General features: G+C 43.1%; 2 protein-coding genes and 1 non-coding gene across 3 annotated transcripts; all 3 read left to right on the forward strand.

The window, feature by feature from the left end:
• The first annotated feature begins 3,097 nt into the window (after positions 1 to 3,097).
• LOC124199926 (DE-cadherin-like) lies at positions 3,098 to 12,845 on the forward strand. The gene is made up of 10 exons (XM_046595976.1): positions 3,098 to 3,470; positions 3,999 to 4,263; positions 6,806 to 6,930; positions 7,002 to 7,235; positions 7,331 to 7,468; positions 7,556 to 7,756; positions 7,830 to 9,671; positions 9,750 to 11,405; positions 11,476 to 11,656; positions 11,725 to 12,845. Exons 2-10 carry the CDS (start codon positions 4,194 to 4,196, stop codon positions 11,877 to 11,879), a joined length of 4,602 nt encoding a protein of 1,533 aa, XP_046451932.1. The 5' UTR covers positions 3,098 to 3,470; positions 3,999 to 4,193; the 3' UTR covers positions 11,880 to 12,845.
• A 92-nt stretch (positions 12,846 to 12,937) lies between these two features.
• Positions 12,938 to 16,227, forward strand: LOC124199958 (beta-1,3-glucan-binding protein-like). Its single transcript, XM_046596032.1, has 8 exons — positions 12,938 to 13,708; positions 13,784 to 13,918; positions 14,050 to 14,177; positions 14,262 to 14,408; positions 14,469 to 14,514; positions 14,580 to 14,790; positions 15,397 to 15,476; positions 15,543 to 16,227. The coding sequence occupies exons 1-8, from the start codon at positions 13,488 to 13,490 to the stop codon at positions 15,760 to 15,762; spliced, it is 1,188 nt and encodes a 395-aa protein (XP_046451988.1). The 5' UTR covers positions 12,938 to 13,487; the 3' UTR covers positions 15,763 to 16,227.
• Trnas-gcu lies at positions 15,057 to 15,138 on the forward strand. The gene has a single exon. It is a non-coding gene; the product is annotated as a tRNA-Ser (tRNA).
• Positions 16,228 to 16,354: the final 127 nt, after the last annotated feature.

Below are 16,354 nucleotides of genomic sequence, written 5' to 3' on the forward strand. Positions count from 1 at the left end.
CGAGTTCAAGGTTCTTCTATTGGGCTTTAAAAAACTGGTTAAACTTCATTCTTGTTAGGTATGCAGCAGCAGTAGTATAACTAATAAAATTGAATAATTCAGAACGAAGAGTTGAGCTTTGCGTGATGCTAATATTGAGTCGAGTTGGGTTGTTGGAACCATCACACACACAGAGGATAAAGTCGAAATTCGTATTTTTATGGTCGAGCTCGTGCGCGCATATAAATGACGCGCGAAAAAGTTGAACTTTCAAACGAGCCGCTTGTTTTTTCCGCTGTTATTTTTCGAAAAAAAGTTTAACGTGGTATCTCTTTTGATATATATTTTTCGCTTGGGGTTGGTTTTTTTATCACCTGAAGGGTATTTACCGGCAGTCGGAGCTGAGATAAGAAAAAAAGTGGCGATAGAGCAGCAGCTCACATAAGCCTTGGGTTTTATTGTTTATCTTTTGGTCCCACAGCGTAGGACAAGTTTTGTCACATTTTACAACCGTCGCACGGCAGCCATAGAGTTGTCAAGGGAATAAGACGAAATATCCGGTACAGCTTGGTTCGTCGGAGAAAAAAAAGTCCATTGAACAAGCACGTCGGTCAAAGGTCCTCTGCTTCTTCCATAGTCCATCACTCTGCTATGCCTCCCCCCTATATATCTTCGACACACTGCTGCCATAGCCTTGCGTGTTCGGGTGCTGACCGATATTATTGTATGTGTAGGAGTCGGAGGTTATTTCCGAAAAAGGGCTCGTGCCAAATAACCCAGTAGAAAAACAACAGCCCAGTTTAAAAAAGAGAATTAAAGACAAACGTTGGCCAGCCACGCCAGCCCGTTGACGGCTCCAACTGCCTTTTTGCTTCTAGATAAGCCACACCACGAGACCCTTGAAAACGTTTTTCTCTGCTGTGTACATGTCTAATCCATAAATTTCTTGTTAGTTCTTTTCCTTTTTCTCGAGTGGCTTTTTCCACCCTGTAATCAGCTTTTTGGGAGAAAAAAGTTCTCTTGTATATAAGCTTCTAGACGACGACTAACAAATTTATGAAGCGCTTTTAATTTATAGTAAAAGGAAACGTTATCGTTGGTGGGAATCAACAGCTTTTTTCTATTTTAAAAGGAATTTTTCAGTTTCCATTTCTTCTTTTAAAAAAAATAAGAAAAATGTTTCACGCGATGATGAAGAAGAAGTTGTATCAAAAGAGACTGCCTGGGGTCGGAGAAAATGTAAATTTACGACCGCGCACGTACGGAACAATCTCTCCACTAACACAAGATTCTCTTTTTTGGGGGGCCATCCAACTGCGATGGGCTTCCACGTTTGCGATGGCTACTACCTGATCTGTGTGTGTGTGTCAGTAGGCAAGCACAATTTGCCAGACGATCGAGCCTATAATAAACGATCTTTTTCTACCTCTGTGTCGTCTTCAGATGGAGGACGACACGTATGGAATATATACCTGACTTGAAGGAATGTGCATACAATTCTTTTGTAGATAGAAACTGTATTGATTCTTAAGTTCAATTGGGCGTGGTCCCTTTGATATTCGTTTGCTGGTTGCCTTCCTCTCCCTCGACTGCAGCTGAAATCATTTATATACACAATCACATGTACACAAAAAGTCATTCATTTCAATCTAGGCCCTCCCATATAAATTCGACTTGTATATACACACAAACGCCAACAGCCCCACCGAAAAGCCATCGACGATATATCTCTTCTAGGATGGGCGCGGCCTACATTTTCTACGTCTTTTTTTCGAAATAAAATTCTATTTATTTTACGTGTTATCGATTCAGATAAATAAATGAATCGTGAACCAGCACCAGCAGCAGTGGCCTTCATTCGGTTCAAACCGGTCGAAAACTATTTTCTTTTGCCGGAAGCTTGTTATTATTTTATACGAAAAATATTTTAACGAAATAGATGTAGAGAATTCCAATTGGAAATGAGTCTCTTTCGTTGATGCCCTGTAATGACGGTTGCAATTCCTTTGAAAGACCCTCCAACCAAAAAACAACAGGTAGGTTCTTTTTTTTGTCTTGTTTCAACATCCGGTGGTATGCACAGTACTACCTAGTACCAAATAAGGTTCCTTTGTTTCCGGGGGGGCCGAGTTTCAAGCATGTCGGCCATCTTTCTTTTTTACAAGAGGGAAATAAATGCGGTCATGAATTTTTTAAAAGAAAAGAGTTATGGCGTCTCAAGTGGGCACGGGCTCAAACAAAATAATAAAACATGTTTTGGTGACTAATGTTTGCCTTTTTACTCAATTTCTTGTAGCTATCATATCCCCCCCATTCTTTTCGAGTATTTTTTCAAATCAAGAGTGACGTCATCGTGTTGACCGGAAACGGGTTGCACCACCACTCGGCCGCCCACATAATACACACACACACGACTTGTTTTATCATTTTCGACACGATTTCTCTCCTTTCCCTCTGATTCACCATCGAAATGTTTCCGGTTCATCGTTTGGCAACTTTGGTTCGTGTCACTGAATCAATCGAGCGTGTAAAATTCAGACAATGAAAGTTGCGATTTTTATATTCTCGCCAGATATAGTTCCGTTTACATAATAACCAGCCATGAATAATTACACTCGAGTAGACCTTAGCTCTTTTCCATCGAATGTGTTGAGCACGCTCTTTCTCACCTGATGGAAATACAAGAAGAGAGAGAGACCATCACGCAGTTCATTAACTAAATGCAATTTGGTGTCATCTATACCCTCCCACCAGTTGGGGGGCCCATCATCATCATCACTAGAGAGGAAAAACCAGTAGCCAAAAAAGAAATCCAATCGGTTTGATGGCCGTCACGACCCTTCTTCTTCTACCAACACACAGCAATGTGCATGCACTCGGGCAATTTTGATTATTCATCGCTCTTCGGAGCTACAGGGATGTGTGTGTGTTTTGTTTCGCGTGACTTGCTGTGTTGTTTTGTGTTGAAAATAAAGAAGCCGTAACGGACAAAAAAGAGTCGAATTCGAGTTGGAGAGAACACGTCAGCAAATTGTCGCCGCTAGATGGCTCAAGCTAATGCCCTCTGGCGTCCGCCATTAGACACGGCGCCAGCCTTCTTTTCCTTCTTGGTCTTGACCAAAAATCAGTTCCAAGCCGAGAGCAGCTAGAGATCGGTCGTGTGTGTGTGTGTGTCGGTTCTCTGAACGTTATTAACCGAGAGAAAATACCTTTGCAACGAGATAAAAATAATTTTTTTAAAAAGGAGGGGTGTGATTCTTTTTTTTCTCCCCCCACCCTATTGAACATTGCATTTCCGGATTATCTCTGGTTATCGCCATCTTTTCTTTCCGCGTGGGATATTCGAGTGTGTGTGTGTGTCTGTGTTTAACCAGTTGGGGGATTATTTGGACTGGTCGACGGGGTTTTCTGTTGTAGTGTGTGGTGGTTTTGTCTACCTGTAAAAAGAAGAAGAAGGCCGGCGGGCGTTCGATTCCATCCAGGCGCAACAGGTAAATTCGAAGAAGAAGAAGGCTGGTTGTTTTTAACTATTTTATTTGGGGGTCACACATAGTTTTTCTGGGTTGAGAGGGATTTTTATTTTTATTTTTCGTGAAAGGTTGTGTGATGTTGTCGTGAGACAGACATGGGCGAATCAAAAGCCAATTAGGGAGGATGACGTCACGAACGATGGCGAAAAATGTTGATGTGTGTGTCGCCATGCAACAGGTGGGGAGCCAACCGGCGTGGGTTGGAAAACGCACTGGGCATACTACACACACTGGTGTGTATATCTTTCCTTAACGGATTGCTGGCCTGTGTGTGTGTGTAGCGTATGCAAGTCACGCTGCCGTGGCTACCTGGGCGACGCCGTTCGTTCGTTTTTTCTTGGCTTGAAAAGGAACCGTGACGGAATGGCTGTCACATACTTGAAAATATACCGAGAGATGTAGTCGGGAAATGTAGTTAAAACTATTTGTGTGTGTGTGTGTAGAGGCCTCGGAATATAAATTTAACTGATTTTTTTCTTTTGAAATTAGATATGAGGCCGTTATCGTCATCGACCGGACCGTCTGGCGCGGATTATTGAGCCATCCTTTCCTAAACAGCAAAGTGCATTTGTCCAGTGCCGAGTGGGTGGTGCGTGCGTGAACTGTTAAAAATACGAATTTATCTTTTTCGACTATCAACGAGACGGGCCGAATTATCGTGATTATTATTCCGTGTTCTGACACATGAAGAAAATGCGTTGTTGTTCAGTGACGACGACGGTGGCGCTGCTGCTAATCACCTACGTCTATGCCGGTATAAATTTTTTCAAATCTTTTTATCTTTATTTTTTGGTTCAAGGTTCCGACCCAGGATCTAGACAAGTTTTTCTTTGAATTCATTTGTGAGTCTCTGAGGGGGCTGTCACACACATTAAAAGGGAAGGTTTGGATAACGCATCCAGACATGTAGAAAGAGTTTGTCATCCATAGGCCTTTTGTACGTGTCCCCTTTTTTTACCAAGAAGTACCTACTACACACTCCACCTTTTCTCGGTCTACCACCTGCGTGCCTCGAGGCTACGCTTCTGGCTGGTCAAAAAACGGGAAAGCAAAGAAAAAACATGTCCACCACCATTTTTGAAAGAAAAACCCCAGGGGCAAACAGATTGAATTCCAAAAATGAGGAATCGGCAAAAAGAAAAGAATTAAGATTAAGAAGAAATTGTTCCTTTTTGATCGCGCGGTTTTATTTTTTGGTATGTGTGTGTACACGAAGAGAGTTGGAGAGTTTCAACATGGCCGTTATTTTTTCTTGTGAAGAAGAAAAAAAGAAAAAGTTGAAGAAACAAAAGAAGAATAGGGCGCCACAGGTAGTTGGTCTGGTCTCCCCGACCCTCTTTCGAAACATCGCCCCGGGCGACCTCCATTCGTCTTGCTACCTTTCAGGTAAAATTCTCTCAAGGGGTGAGTCTTGGCGTGCACACCGCCATCTTGGCTTCACCTCGGCCAAACATATGGTAATGAACTCCCCTTTTTCGTCTGAATTCGATCCGGGATTTCACTCGTGAAATAAAACACAAGATGACACACACACACACACAAAAGGAAAGAGTTTGCACAGGTGTGCAGCAATTCTCCTTTAGGGTTGGAAAAGAAACTTTTGGGTTGTAGAGAATTTTTTCGGCATCCGGTGATGCCTTTTTTTTTTGTATTCTCCATTTTATGGAGTTTGTACAGTCGTCCTATCCAACCCTCCCTCGTTCAAACAGTATGCGGGACAAACCCTTCCGGCCATTGTTTCTCCCCCCTCCTCCTCCTCGGCCAACAAGATGGCGTGCATGTTATATTCGGAAGCGATAAGCTGTTGTGACTTTTGAAGTTGTTGCCATGGCGACCTTGGGCTTTTTGAATGTAGGGACGTCCACTCCCGACACGCAATCTTAACATTATCAGCGGGACTAGAATTTTCTTTTTTTCATCGGTCAAAAAATATTTTTTTAAAAAATGAAACTAGACGACGGGTCGTATATTATTTAGTTGGCAAGAAAACTTTTTTTTATTTTGAAATATGAGTTTTTTCTCACTACTATTTTATTTTATATTTTTCAACCGCTTTTGTGTGTTAAAATGTTAGCGGCTGTAACTCGATCCCGAGTCCAGATGGCAGTCGTACGGCTTATTTCTTTTTCTTTCCCCAATGTTTTTTAATGACTCGTCGAAAAATCTTTTTTATTTTCTTCCACCGCCACCATCACCCCCCTCTCCCTAGTAAAAACATTCGGAGGAGGGTTGTTTTTGTGCTGTTGTGGGTGCCGGTCAACTGGTTAAAATAGACCCCCGCTTGAACGGCTTCACGCCCCCTTCTAAACGATCCTTATGGCTCCGTAGTGAAATGTTGACCTCATTCGTCAGGGCCAGTAGCAGCTCTCCATTTTCACACAAGCCACTATATAGATTTCCCCTCTCTTGTAATATAGTAGTCGATTTAGAATGGGTTCCGATTTTTTGTTAAGGAAAAACTTACTAGAGTTCATTGGCTTTTCTACCGAAGATAATGTGATTATTTCCCGTGTAATATGTGTTTGCAAGTAAACCAGCTGTTGTATTGTAGTAGGTGTTGTTAAAAGGGGGCCTAGCCACTCATGACTGCTGTTGTTGTTGTTGGCAGTAAAGAAAAAGTTGGAGTGTTGTTTTATTTTTCCTGCCGTCTGCGTTATTTTGAGGAGGATGCTGATGGGAGTTATCCTCTTAATCCATCATCGGCTTGATTGAAGAATTCTAAACAAAAAGGAACTCCCCCGTTTTCTTTTTTTCCCGGGGTTTCAATGAGAAAATTACCGGTGTGCCATCTCTCCGTTTCCTCTAACGGGGGAATATCTCTCTCTCTGTGTGTAATAAAACGGAAAAATAGCAGGAAAAGTGGTCGGTTCACCTAACAGTGCTCTCTTCCCACGCCACTTTTTGTCGAAGCCGTAGGCCTTTTTGAAAAAATAAAATAAACGTACGGCGTTCGTGATGAACTCATTGGGGGTGACCCCTTTACTTTCATTTCCATTTTCCCTAATGGAATCACACTTGTACGGCTATATGTAGACATAAAAGAAATGTTTATCGGGTTTGTTATTTGGTCGTCGACGATGTTTTTGTTTTAATTGTATTGGCGTTCCCACCAATCCGGGGCGGATGACGAAGGGGAGAGAGAGACTGGAGCGTAATTCCGGCAATCTACCCGAGTGGAACTTTTTGGGTGTTTGGTTAAAACATTTAAATGGGAACAAAAATGCTGGCTTTTCTCTCTCTCTCCTCTTTTTAATTGGATGCCATTTTATTTATTTATTTTTCATTTTGTTTTCCAGATGTGTTGAGTGAGTCGCACCACGTGACGACGAGACAAGCCACGGGTAGCGGGAGGAATAACCGCGTGACGGACGGTACTTTTTCAACACCCAGTCAACAGGAACTGGAGCGTAGCGGATCTCCCGTAAGTTTTAGTTTTCTAGCCAATTTATCGATTTATCGATGTTTGATTTTTAAAAAAATTGTCTTTTTCAGCGGTCGAATGCCAATAAGCGCGTTTACGTCGAAAACAAGTACCGACCCGTTTTCTATCAATGCGAATCTGCAACATTAGAAGAAGGCAAGCAGCCCGGAACGGTCGTCTCGACAGTCAGAGCGTACGATAATGACACCGACTCGGCTGGCGAGATATTCTTCACCATCTTGCGTGCTGGCTCTGAAAAAGAATTTGAAGTCGATCCCGTTACGGGAACCATCCGGAGCAGCAAGGTATGATGAATTTCTAAAATGTCACGATTTCTTTTTTTGGTCGGGTTGTATGCAAACATTTTTCATTCTGAAAATTCTCTTTTTTTGTTCCACAGTCGTTCGATCGAGACGAGCCGGCACGAGAGAAAATCGCCTACGTCACAGTCAAAGCCACAGACAGAGGCACTCCTCCGCTGGAAGCCATTTGTACTTTCAACGTGACTATCGGCGATATCAACGACAATGCGCCCATGGTGAGTTGTTTGAAACTGACGTTTTAGTTCTGGTTTTTATTTTTAAAAATGTGTTGGCTAAATTTTTCAATTATGTGCTGTTGACAGTTTGACAAATCGGCCTATGATGAATCGGTTCCGCGCGATTTGGAACTCGGCAAACTGGTCATGCGCATCGCCGCCACTGACGTCGACGCCGGTGAAAACGCCCACATATCATATGGCTGGGATGCCGGATCAGGACCCGATGCCGAGTACTTTGACCTCGACAAATCCACTGGAGCTATTCACCTCAAAAAGAAAATCACGGTATATTCCAATCCATTCTCGTTTTATCCCCAGTGACATGTTTTTATTCATTTTCCTATTTTCTTTCGTGCAGCAAAACGAGGGTTATAAATTTGCGTTGATGGCAGTCGCTCGTGACAACGGCACGGAACCAATGAACTCCCGAGTCCGAGTCATGATCAATGTGGCCTCGTCTAAAATCAAACCGCCCTATTTCTCGGATATTCCTGAACCGGTCAGTTTGCCCGAAAACTACACTTCGTACAAGACGGCCATAGCCACGCTAGGAGCTCATTCCAATATCGCAGCCCCGGATCTTTATTTCGAGTTGGTCAAAGGCCAAACGGAGCAAACCAATAGCGATGAAACATTCCGAATCAACGAGCTCGGCAATTCGGTCAATATTCACGTAGCCAAAGCGCTCGACTATGAAAAAGTCACGCAGTACATTTTGACGGTCCGTGTCAAGAATGAAGCCGGTGTGGCCGCTGAAACCGTCCTCACTGTCAACGTTGAAGACGTCAATGACGAAATCCCAACTTTTATGGCTGTAGATGGAGGCAGTGTCCTGGAAAACTCGCCTGCCAACACGCCAGTCCTCACAGTCCAGGCTACCGACAGGGATGCCACCTACCCTAATAACTGGGTGAGATATGAACTGCGCGATTTTAAAGATAAATTCGAGATCGATCGGAACACTGGCGACATTAAAACCAAAGTTAAATTGGATCGAGAAGAACGCAAATCTTATCCGTTGACTGTAGTGGCCTTTGATGGCAAAGAATCGGCTCTGACATTGGATGGATTACCCAATCAAAGCGCTAAGCGATTCCAGATCGAAGTGGCCGACGTCAACGATAACGCGCCGTTCTTCCCTCAATCGGAATACTTTGCCGAAATTGCTGAAAACGCCGACATTGGCGCCAAAGTGAGCGAATTGACGGCCCTTGATAACGATACCGAATCCCAATTGACGTACGACATTGTCAGCGGAAATGCTGGTCTAGTTTTCTCCATTGAAGCGCAGACGGGATTGCTTAAAGTCCATCAGCCGCTCGACTACGAGACCACAAAGAGTTACGACTTGATTGTCGAAGTGGACGACGGAAAGCAGAAGGCTACAACCAAAGTTAACGTCAAGATCATCAACGTCAATGACAACAAACCCCAGTTCATGAACAGCAATCCTGAGCAAATACACGGCATAGTGGAAAACACTGTGCCGCTTGGACCCATCGTTCGTGTCAACGCCACCGATCCCGACTACGACCCGTCGACTGCCGATGGGCCCATGAAGATCACGTACACTCTGAGTGGCTCTCATGCCGATTCATTCCAGATCAATCAATTGGGAGAACTGTCGATTGTCAAGCCTTTGGATCGCGATTTGCCTGAAGGTCGTCGTGATTGGTCCGTTTTCGTCGTGGCTCAAGATGAATTGGACGGCGTCCGACTGGAAAACACGCTGGAAGTAGTGGTGGTGTTGGACGATGTCAACGACAACGCTCCCTTCCTCGAGCAGACTCGTGTTGTCTGGCGTGAAAATCAACCGCAGGGCCGCATTGTCGTCCTGAGCGCTACCGACTATGATGAGCCCAAAAACGGACCCCCCTTCGCCATGAAAATGGCCGACACTGCCGAGGATATCGTCAGAACCTCCTTCCGCATTGACGGTTCTCCTACTTCTTCGTGGTCTTTGATGGCCACGAAAACGTTCGATCGTGAGGAACGCAAAGAATACGCTGTGCCGATCGTCATTAGTGACAGCGGTCAACCCACATCCCTGACGGCCACATCGACGTTAACGGTGGTGATTGGCGATGAAAACGATAACCCAATGTCGGACGGTTCCAGTTCCATTTTGGTTTACAACTATCGCAACTCTTTGCCCGATACGGAAATAGGCCGTGTCTACGTTCAGGATGCGGATGATTGGGTACGTCCGTTATTTCGACCACGTTAACAGTCAATAATAATAAAAAATTAACTTTTTCATTTTTTTGACACTTGATAGGATTTACCGGATAAAACTTTCGGCTGGTCGACTACCGTTACACCGCCTCCATATTTCACAGTCACGGCTTTGGGTGGATACATCACGATGCGTGCCCGCACACCACCCGGCAACTACCCACTCAAATTCCACGTAACCGACAATATCCGCCAAGAGGAAGCTGACGCGACGGTAATCGTCACGGTCCAAGAGATTACCGAAGAGGCGGTGCGGCGTTCCGGTTCGATCCGTTTGAGCGGCATTGGCCAAGAAGAATTCATTAAAGACTCGCCCAGCAAAAAAGATCTGCTGCGTCAGAAAGTGGCGGAATATGTCGGAGCCAAAGAAGAGAATGTCGACGTCTTCACGGTCATGAGCAGCTCGCCAACACGCAACCACAGTGTCGACGTTCGTTACTCTGCCCACGGATCGCCTTACTATGATCCAGTCAAACTCAACGGATTGACGGCCGCCCATCAGGACGAATTGGAACGGATACTGGACGCTGAAGTTCTCATGTTTGGCATTGACGAGTGTTTGCACGAAAAGAATTCCATCTGCTCAGAAGGCAGTTGCACGAATCGATTGCAAATCACTGAACAACCTTACCGGGTAGCAACCAATACCTCTACGTTTGTTGGTGTAGACGCTCGAATTGTTCCAGAATGCGTCTGCTTGGCAGACGAGTACCTTTCGTCTTCCACTTGTTCGGCTACGTCTTGTCTAAATGGTGGAACTTGCACTGGAGATTCTGTTCAACCTTGTCGCTGCCCCGACGGATTCCAGGGTCCTCGTTGTGAAGGTTTGGATGTTTCGTTTGGAGGAACTGGCTGGGCTTGGTACGATCCTCTACCCACCTGCGCTTCCGGATTTCTCTCTCTGACTGTGGTCACCCAAACGGGCAATGGACTCATTCTCTACGCTGGACCGACAGCCGTACCACCCGATACGTCCGTGACTGATTTCTTGGCGCTGGAACTTCGAGAAGGTTCGCCAGTTCTCTACCTGGACCTTGGTTCGGGTACCAGACGCTTGGAACTGCCAGATCGTTCACGTAATTTGGTGGACGGCAAAGCTCACGACTTGGAAATCAGCTGGAATCAGAGATCCGTCCAGATGCGACTCGGCCAGTGTAGTGATGGTCAACCCTACTGTTCTGCCTCTTCCAGTTTGGTTGGATCTAACGAATACCTCAACGTCAACGGACCTCTTCAAGTGGGAGGCATTACGGCCGATCTCCAGAAGCTCCGGCTCGCTCTCAAATGGGACTACATTCCAACAGATATCGGCTATTCCGGCTGCATTCAGAATCTGACTTTTAACGGACTAACGTACAACCTTTTCGATCCCGGATTTTTCAAGAATGCCACGCCATCTTGTGCCGGTGTTGTTCTGCCTGTACAGACAGGAGCTTTCGGCTGGGAGATCATCATCATTATTCTTGGAATCCTTTTACTCCTGATGATTATCGTCTTGGTATTGGTGGCGTATCGGCGACGAAGCCGCAAGGACAAGCCCAAAGATTTCCACGATGACATTCGCGAAAATATTATCAATTATTCGGATGAGGGTGGCGGTGAAGGAGACATGACTGGCTACGACCTGTCCGTTTTGCGGATGACTCCTGATGGCAAACCGCTCATTGGCCGCAGCGATGACTACGGCAAATTGCTCAAGGTAAATTACATTTTTCATTTGATTGTTGAATTCATTTTATTAACGAATCTGTCTTGTTAATTTATTGAAGGATGAAGATTTGAGACCTAAGAGAGCAGCTCCTGGTCAAGTGCCAGACATTAGCCAATTTTTGGATGACAACAAAGGGCGCGTTGATCGCGATCCAGACGGCCTAGCCTATGACGATTTGCGTCACTACGCTTACGAAGGCGACGGCAATTCTATGGGTTCACTGTCATCTTTGGCTTCTGGTGCGTTGCAAACTGTTTTAATATTTGGTCGTTTTCATGAAATTTAATGGTTCTTATTTGATGTGTAGGAACGGACGATGGCGATTTAGATTTCGAATGTTTATCGGACTTTGGTCCACGTTTTAAGAAGCTTGCCGACATGTACGGCGATCATTCAAGCGAAAGCGAGGATGGCGAAGACGGACAACAAGGCGGACAATCGGGAAGCGAGTCGTGGTGCTGATTTCTACTTTAATAATAACAAAAATAATAAGAAGAAGAAGAAGAAAAAAAGAGCTTAACGAGGCGGCTTTTTTCACCCCAAATTCCAGTCTCTTTTTTATAAAAATTGAAAAAAAGATAAAAAAAAGAATGAATCCAATGACAAAATGAGTTATAAATCCAACAAGAGAGGACCAAGCTGCCTGGCAGTCACAAAAAAAAAGCGGATGCTATCCAAGTTTTTTTCTTTATTTTTTTTTTCTTAATTATTTGGTGCGTTGTACAAGACGTTGTGTGATCTCACAGCTCGTATGTTGGCACTGTTGTTGGATTTTGTTGTTTATCCGGACGGATGCGACCATTTTGATGTACATCTGTAATGACCACCAATCACCCCCCAATTCTTTCTCTCTCTCTCCATCCCTCAAAAGAAAGTCTTTCTTGAATTATGACTTGTATAGAATTTCTAAATGCGCCTGGAACAAAAGAGTTTAAATTGATTTGTGTCTCCCCCTCCTGAGAGAGAGAAAAAACCATTTTCGAGTTATATAGTAGCCTGTATCTTAATACAGCTAGTCATCTAATTGGTACACCGCGCTGATTGCTGCCCTTCCATACACACAACTCGCAATTTTTTGTTTCGATATACAGAATGATTTGTTTTCTTTCTCGAGTAAATGCCAATGTTTTGTATGTCGCGCCATTTCACATTAATAATTCTTTTTGATTGAAATGTTTTTCCACTGTCTTTAACCAATTGATTCGTTTTGTTATCTTTACACACAAGTTTTTTTTTTCACACACGCAACACAACCAGAGATGTCATCAAGTGCCTTTCACCTGCACATCTTTTTGTACTCGCGCATTTTGTTCGTGAAACACAAACAAATCCACATGAAATTGTCTAGCGTTACATATGCCAATTTTCTTGTATCTTGTATATTTGCGAAACAATTGCAGAAAATGAAATAAAAATCGTGGTGATGAAGAACATTTTGCCTTTTTCTTTTTGTTTTACCGTTCGACGACCTTTTCATCGAGTAAAAGGCGTGCAATTTAAGTGGGTCAAAAAAGACTTGACGAGGGGGGAAAGTCAAACTTTCATTTATGTCGTGGGTTGAAACTCAAAATCCGATTCTTCATAAATATCACAAAAACTAGTGGAGATAACATTTACATTCGGGGCTTCCGTCGATTCAGTCGCCTTTTCCGTCTATTCATCAACAAAAAGTTTCCCTCCCACCAAGAAAAATTTGCGTGTGATTCTCTTTTTTTATATCTGCGGCTTAATAAAAACGGACGTGACCACCAGTGAAAGGAAAATTTTGCCGGTAAATTTGAAAATCATCGCTCTTCGGTGAATCCTAAACTCTCGGACGCTGGTCGCGTCAGTATAGCAAGTAAAACCATCAGGATTTCCCGTCGGCCGGCCATCAGAATGAGTTGTATCCGCCTCTCCACATTGGTATAAAAAGTCGCGGGTCGCGTATGGTTTCCCGCTCATTGTTGCATCAGAGCCTCAGTGAGTGACCGAAAGGTGAGCAAAAACACACACGCGCGCGCGCTTTCGGAACTGGAAAACGGAATATAAAAGTGTTGGAGAGCCCTGTCCAGTGGTGGCCAGAGAGAAATGGAGGGAAAGGATGCAGTCGTGATCGTGTGGTTACTGTTGCTGACAGTCGCTAGCGACCGAGTGAAAGGCACTTGGAGCCAATTTTATCATTTGCGTGGTAGACTCATCTTTCAAGAAGAATTCGACACTTTGAACACATCACGATGGCAACACATAATCACCGCCTGGAGGGGAGGCAACAACGAATTCGAGTACTACACCGATCGACCTGAAAATAGGTAACATTTTCTCATTTTCACTCACGTTCAAGTAGAGAGAAATCATTTTCAAAGTTTAAAACGCCATTTTCAAAGTTATGTTCGAGACGGAGTCTTGCATATTAGGCCCACCCTAACAGCAGACCGATTCGGTCAGGACTTCCTTTACAACGGAACCCTTGATCTGTGGCCGGAAGGGTGCAACGTCAACTACAATGGCGGATGTGTCGCGTACGTATACGCGGATTTCTTTTTTGTTTTTTTGTCAACATTTATTTTTATTATTTGTTTATTCCTATTATTCATGTGCACGCCTCGACTATACGGTTGTCTCTTTATCATCATCCATCATCGATCATCAGAACGTCCGACGAAGACATCATCAACCCTATTCAGTCCGCCCGGATGCGCACCATTAACTCGTTCAGCTTTACTTACGGCACGGTCGAGATACGCGCTAAAATGCCTCGCGGCGATTGGATTTGGCCTGGTAGAATTTCGATTATTTTTGTTTTTTTTTTTGTTTTTTGTTTTATATAGTAATGATAATGGGGATTTTTCTTTTCAAACCAAGCTATGTGGATGATGCCGACTGAAAACCGTTTCGGTCCGTGGCCACGCTCTGGCGAAATCGATATTGTCGAAATTCGAGCCAACAACGATTTCACGTGTCGAAATAAGCAAATGGGAAACACCCTAATGGGCTCAACTCTTCATTTTGGTAATTGTGTGTTATTAATTTTTAAACTCTAGTCATTTCTAATGTTGATCATTATTTCAGGGACGGACGCGCAACATAATGTTTGGCGACCAACTCACTATGAGGCGTATGTCCTATACATTTTTAACTTATTTTTTAGTTGATTGTAAATTCTATTTATAATCCGTTAAGGGTATTGGAAGAAGGGGATTTCGCATCAGATTTCCATGTTTTTGGACTACAGCGCCTTCCTCAATCTATTCGCTTTTACGTGGATGGAATATTGATTGGTGAAATTACTCCGCCGGACGGAGGTTTCTGGGAGGTGGGCCAATTGGATCGAGACCCCGGTGGACCCAATATTTGGGGCAACGGTACAACAATGACGCCCTTTGACTATCCGGTAAATTGTCAACTATTTACAAGCTATAAAGAATCTCGAAAAGTAGTACTTGCTCTATTTTAAAAATTGATACCACTCAGTTTACAACCTTTCAATAGCGCATGTTTCTTTGTTCGAACCCTTCGATATAAAAATTATAGTTGCCATAGACCCGCTAGAAATAGAAAGTTTAAAAAATAGAACAAAAAGAAAAGTAAACTTTATGGACAGATGAACGGGATTTTATTTAAAAAGAATTTTACCTGAGCCAAGTAGATTGTGGTACAGACGAAGTGGCCGAGTGGTTAAGGCGACAGACTGCTAATCTGTTGTGCTCTGCACGCGTGAGTTCGAATCTCATCTTCGTCGATACTTTTTAATTACTTTTTTGGTTTTTACACTTATGTTTTGTTAACAATAACTAAAAAAAAATTATAGAAATTATTTTACAACTGCACTTATTGTGAAAAAAATGCGAAATGCAGTCTTTGTTGAAATCAGACTTCAATCGCTTTGGCTCTTGACTGACTCGGAATTCACCCCTGAGAGATGTTTTATCCTATTATTTTTTTATACAGTATACCTTACTTTTTGTTATGTTCTAAATCTTTACTATTTAAAATTCAGTTCCATTTCATTCTCAACGTGGCGGTGGGAGGAAACTTCTTCCCTGATGGATGCATCAACCACCAGTTTCAGAAGCCATGGTATGATCCCTTTCACTATACACTTTCACACCGAAAGCAATTGGTGAACTAATTTGACATAACTAGGTCGACGAAGATAAAGCAGCAAATGCTTCCATTTTGGGAGAAACGACACGAATGGCTACCAACTTGGAACCTCCAACACGGAGACGGTGCTAGTAACGCGCTCCAAGTGGATTACATTCGTGTATACGAATACGATCCGAACGATACTGTTGACTGGTATTGGTACCAACGAGGGTTGGCCAGTAATTCCCTTGTTGATTCACAACGTTTGAATGTTTAATTTTCTGTAAGAAGATTAAATTTGTTAAAAACATATCTCGGAAAGGTGATGTCCATCGCGTTCCTTTGCTAGTACAAATCCAATCATTGAACCAGCATCCACAGTTTTGTGTCCTTCTTTCTGGAAACATTTTTCACGAATTTTTCTGCTCGTAGATGTAACTAAATGATGACTCATAGTCTCAATTTAATAGTAAAAAATCAAAAATAAGAATACGCTTGAATTTTATTGCTGAACTGAAGGATAAAACGACGAATTAAGACAGGTAGCGGGTAATCAAAATGATTTTATACACCACTATAATAATAAGGTTACACCTAAGGAGGAAATTCACTTGTCTTTTGCATAACTTTCATGACAGCATATTACATCAAAACTACATTTTCTACTCTTTAATTGTATAGATTGCAATGCCTTGGGAATACTTTGTAATATTTGAAATAATAAATCTCAGAATTTCCATTATTTCCCTTATTATCTACCAGGTAGCTAGTTATAAATACAACCTTGAAATCTTAATTCGTCCTTCATTTTATCTCGCAATTATTTTGACTTTTATGTCCCAATAAATCAATGTAATAGCAGATTATTC

Source organism: Daphnia pulex, chromosome 1, assembly GCF_021134715.1.
Source record: "Daphnia pulex isolate KAP4 chromosome 1, ASM2113471v1".
NCBI classification, from domain to species: domain Eukaryota; kingdom Metazoa; phylum Arthropoda; class Branchiopoda; order Diplostraca; family Daphniidae; genus Daphnia; species Daphnia pulex.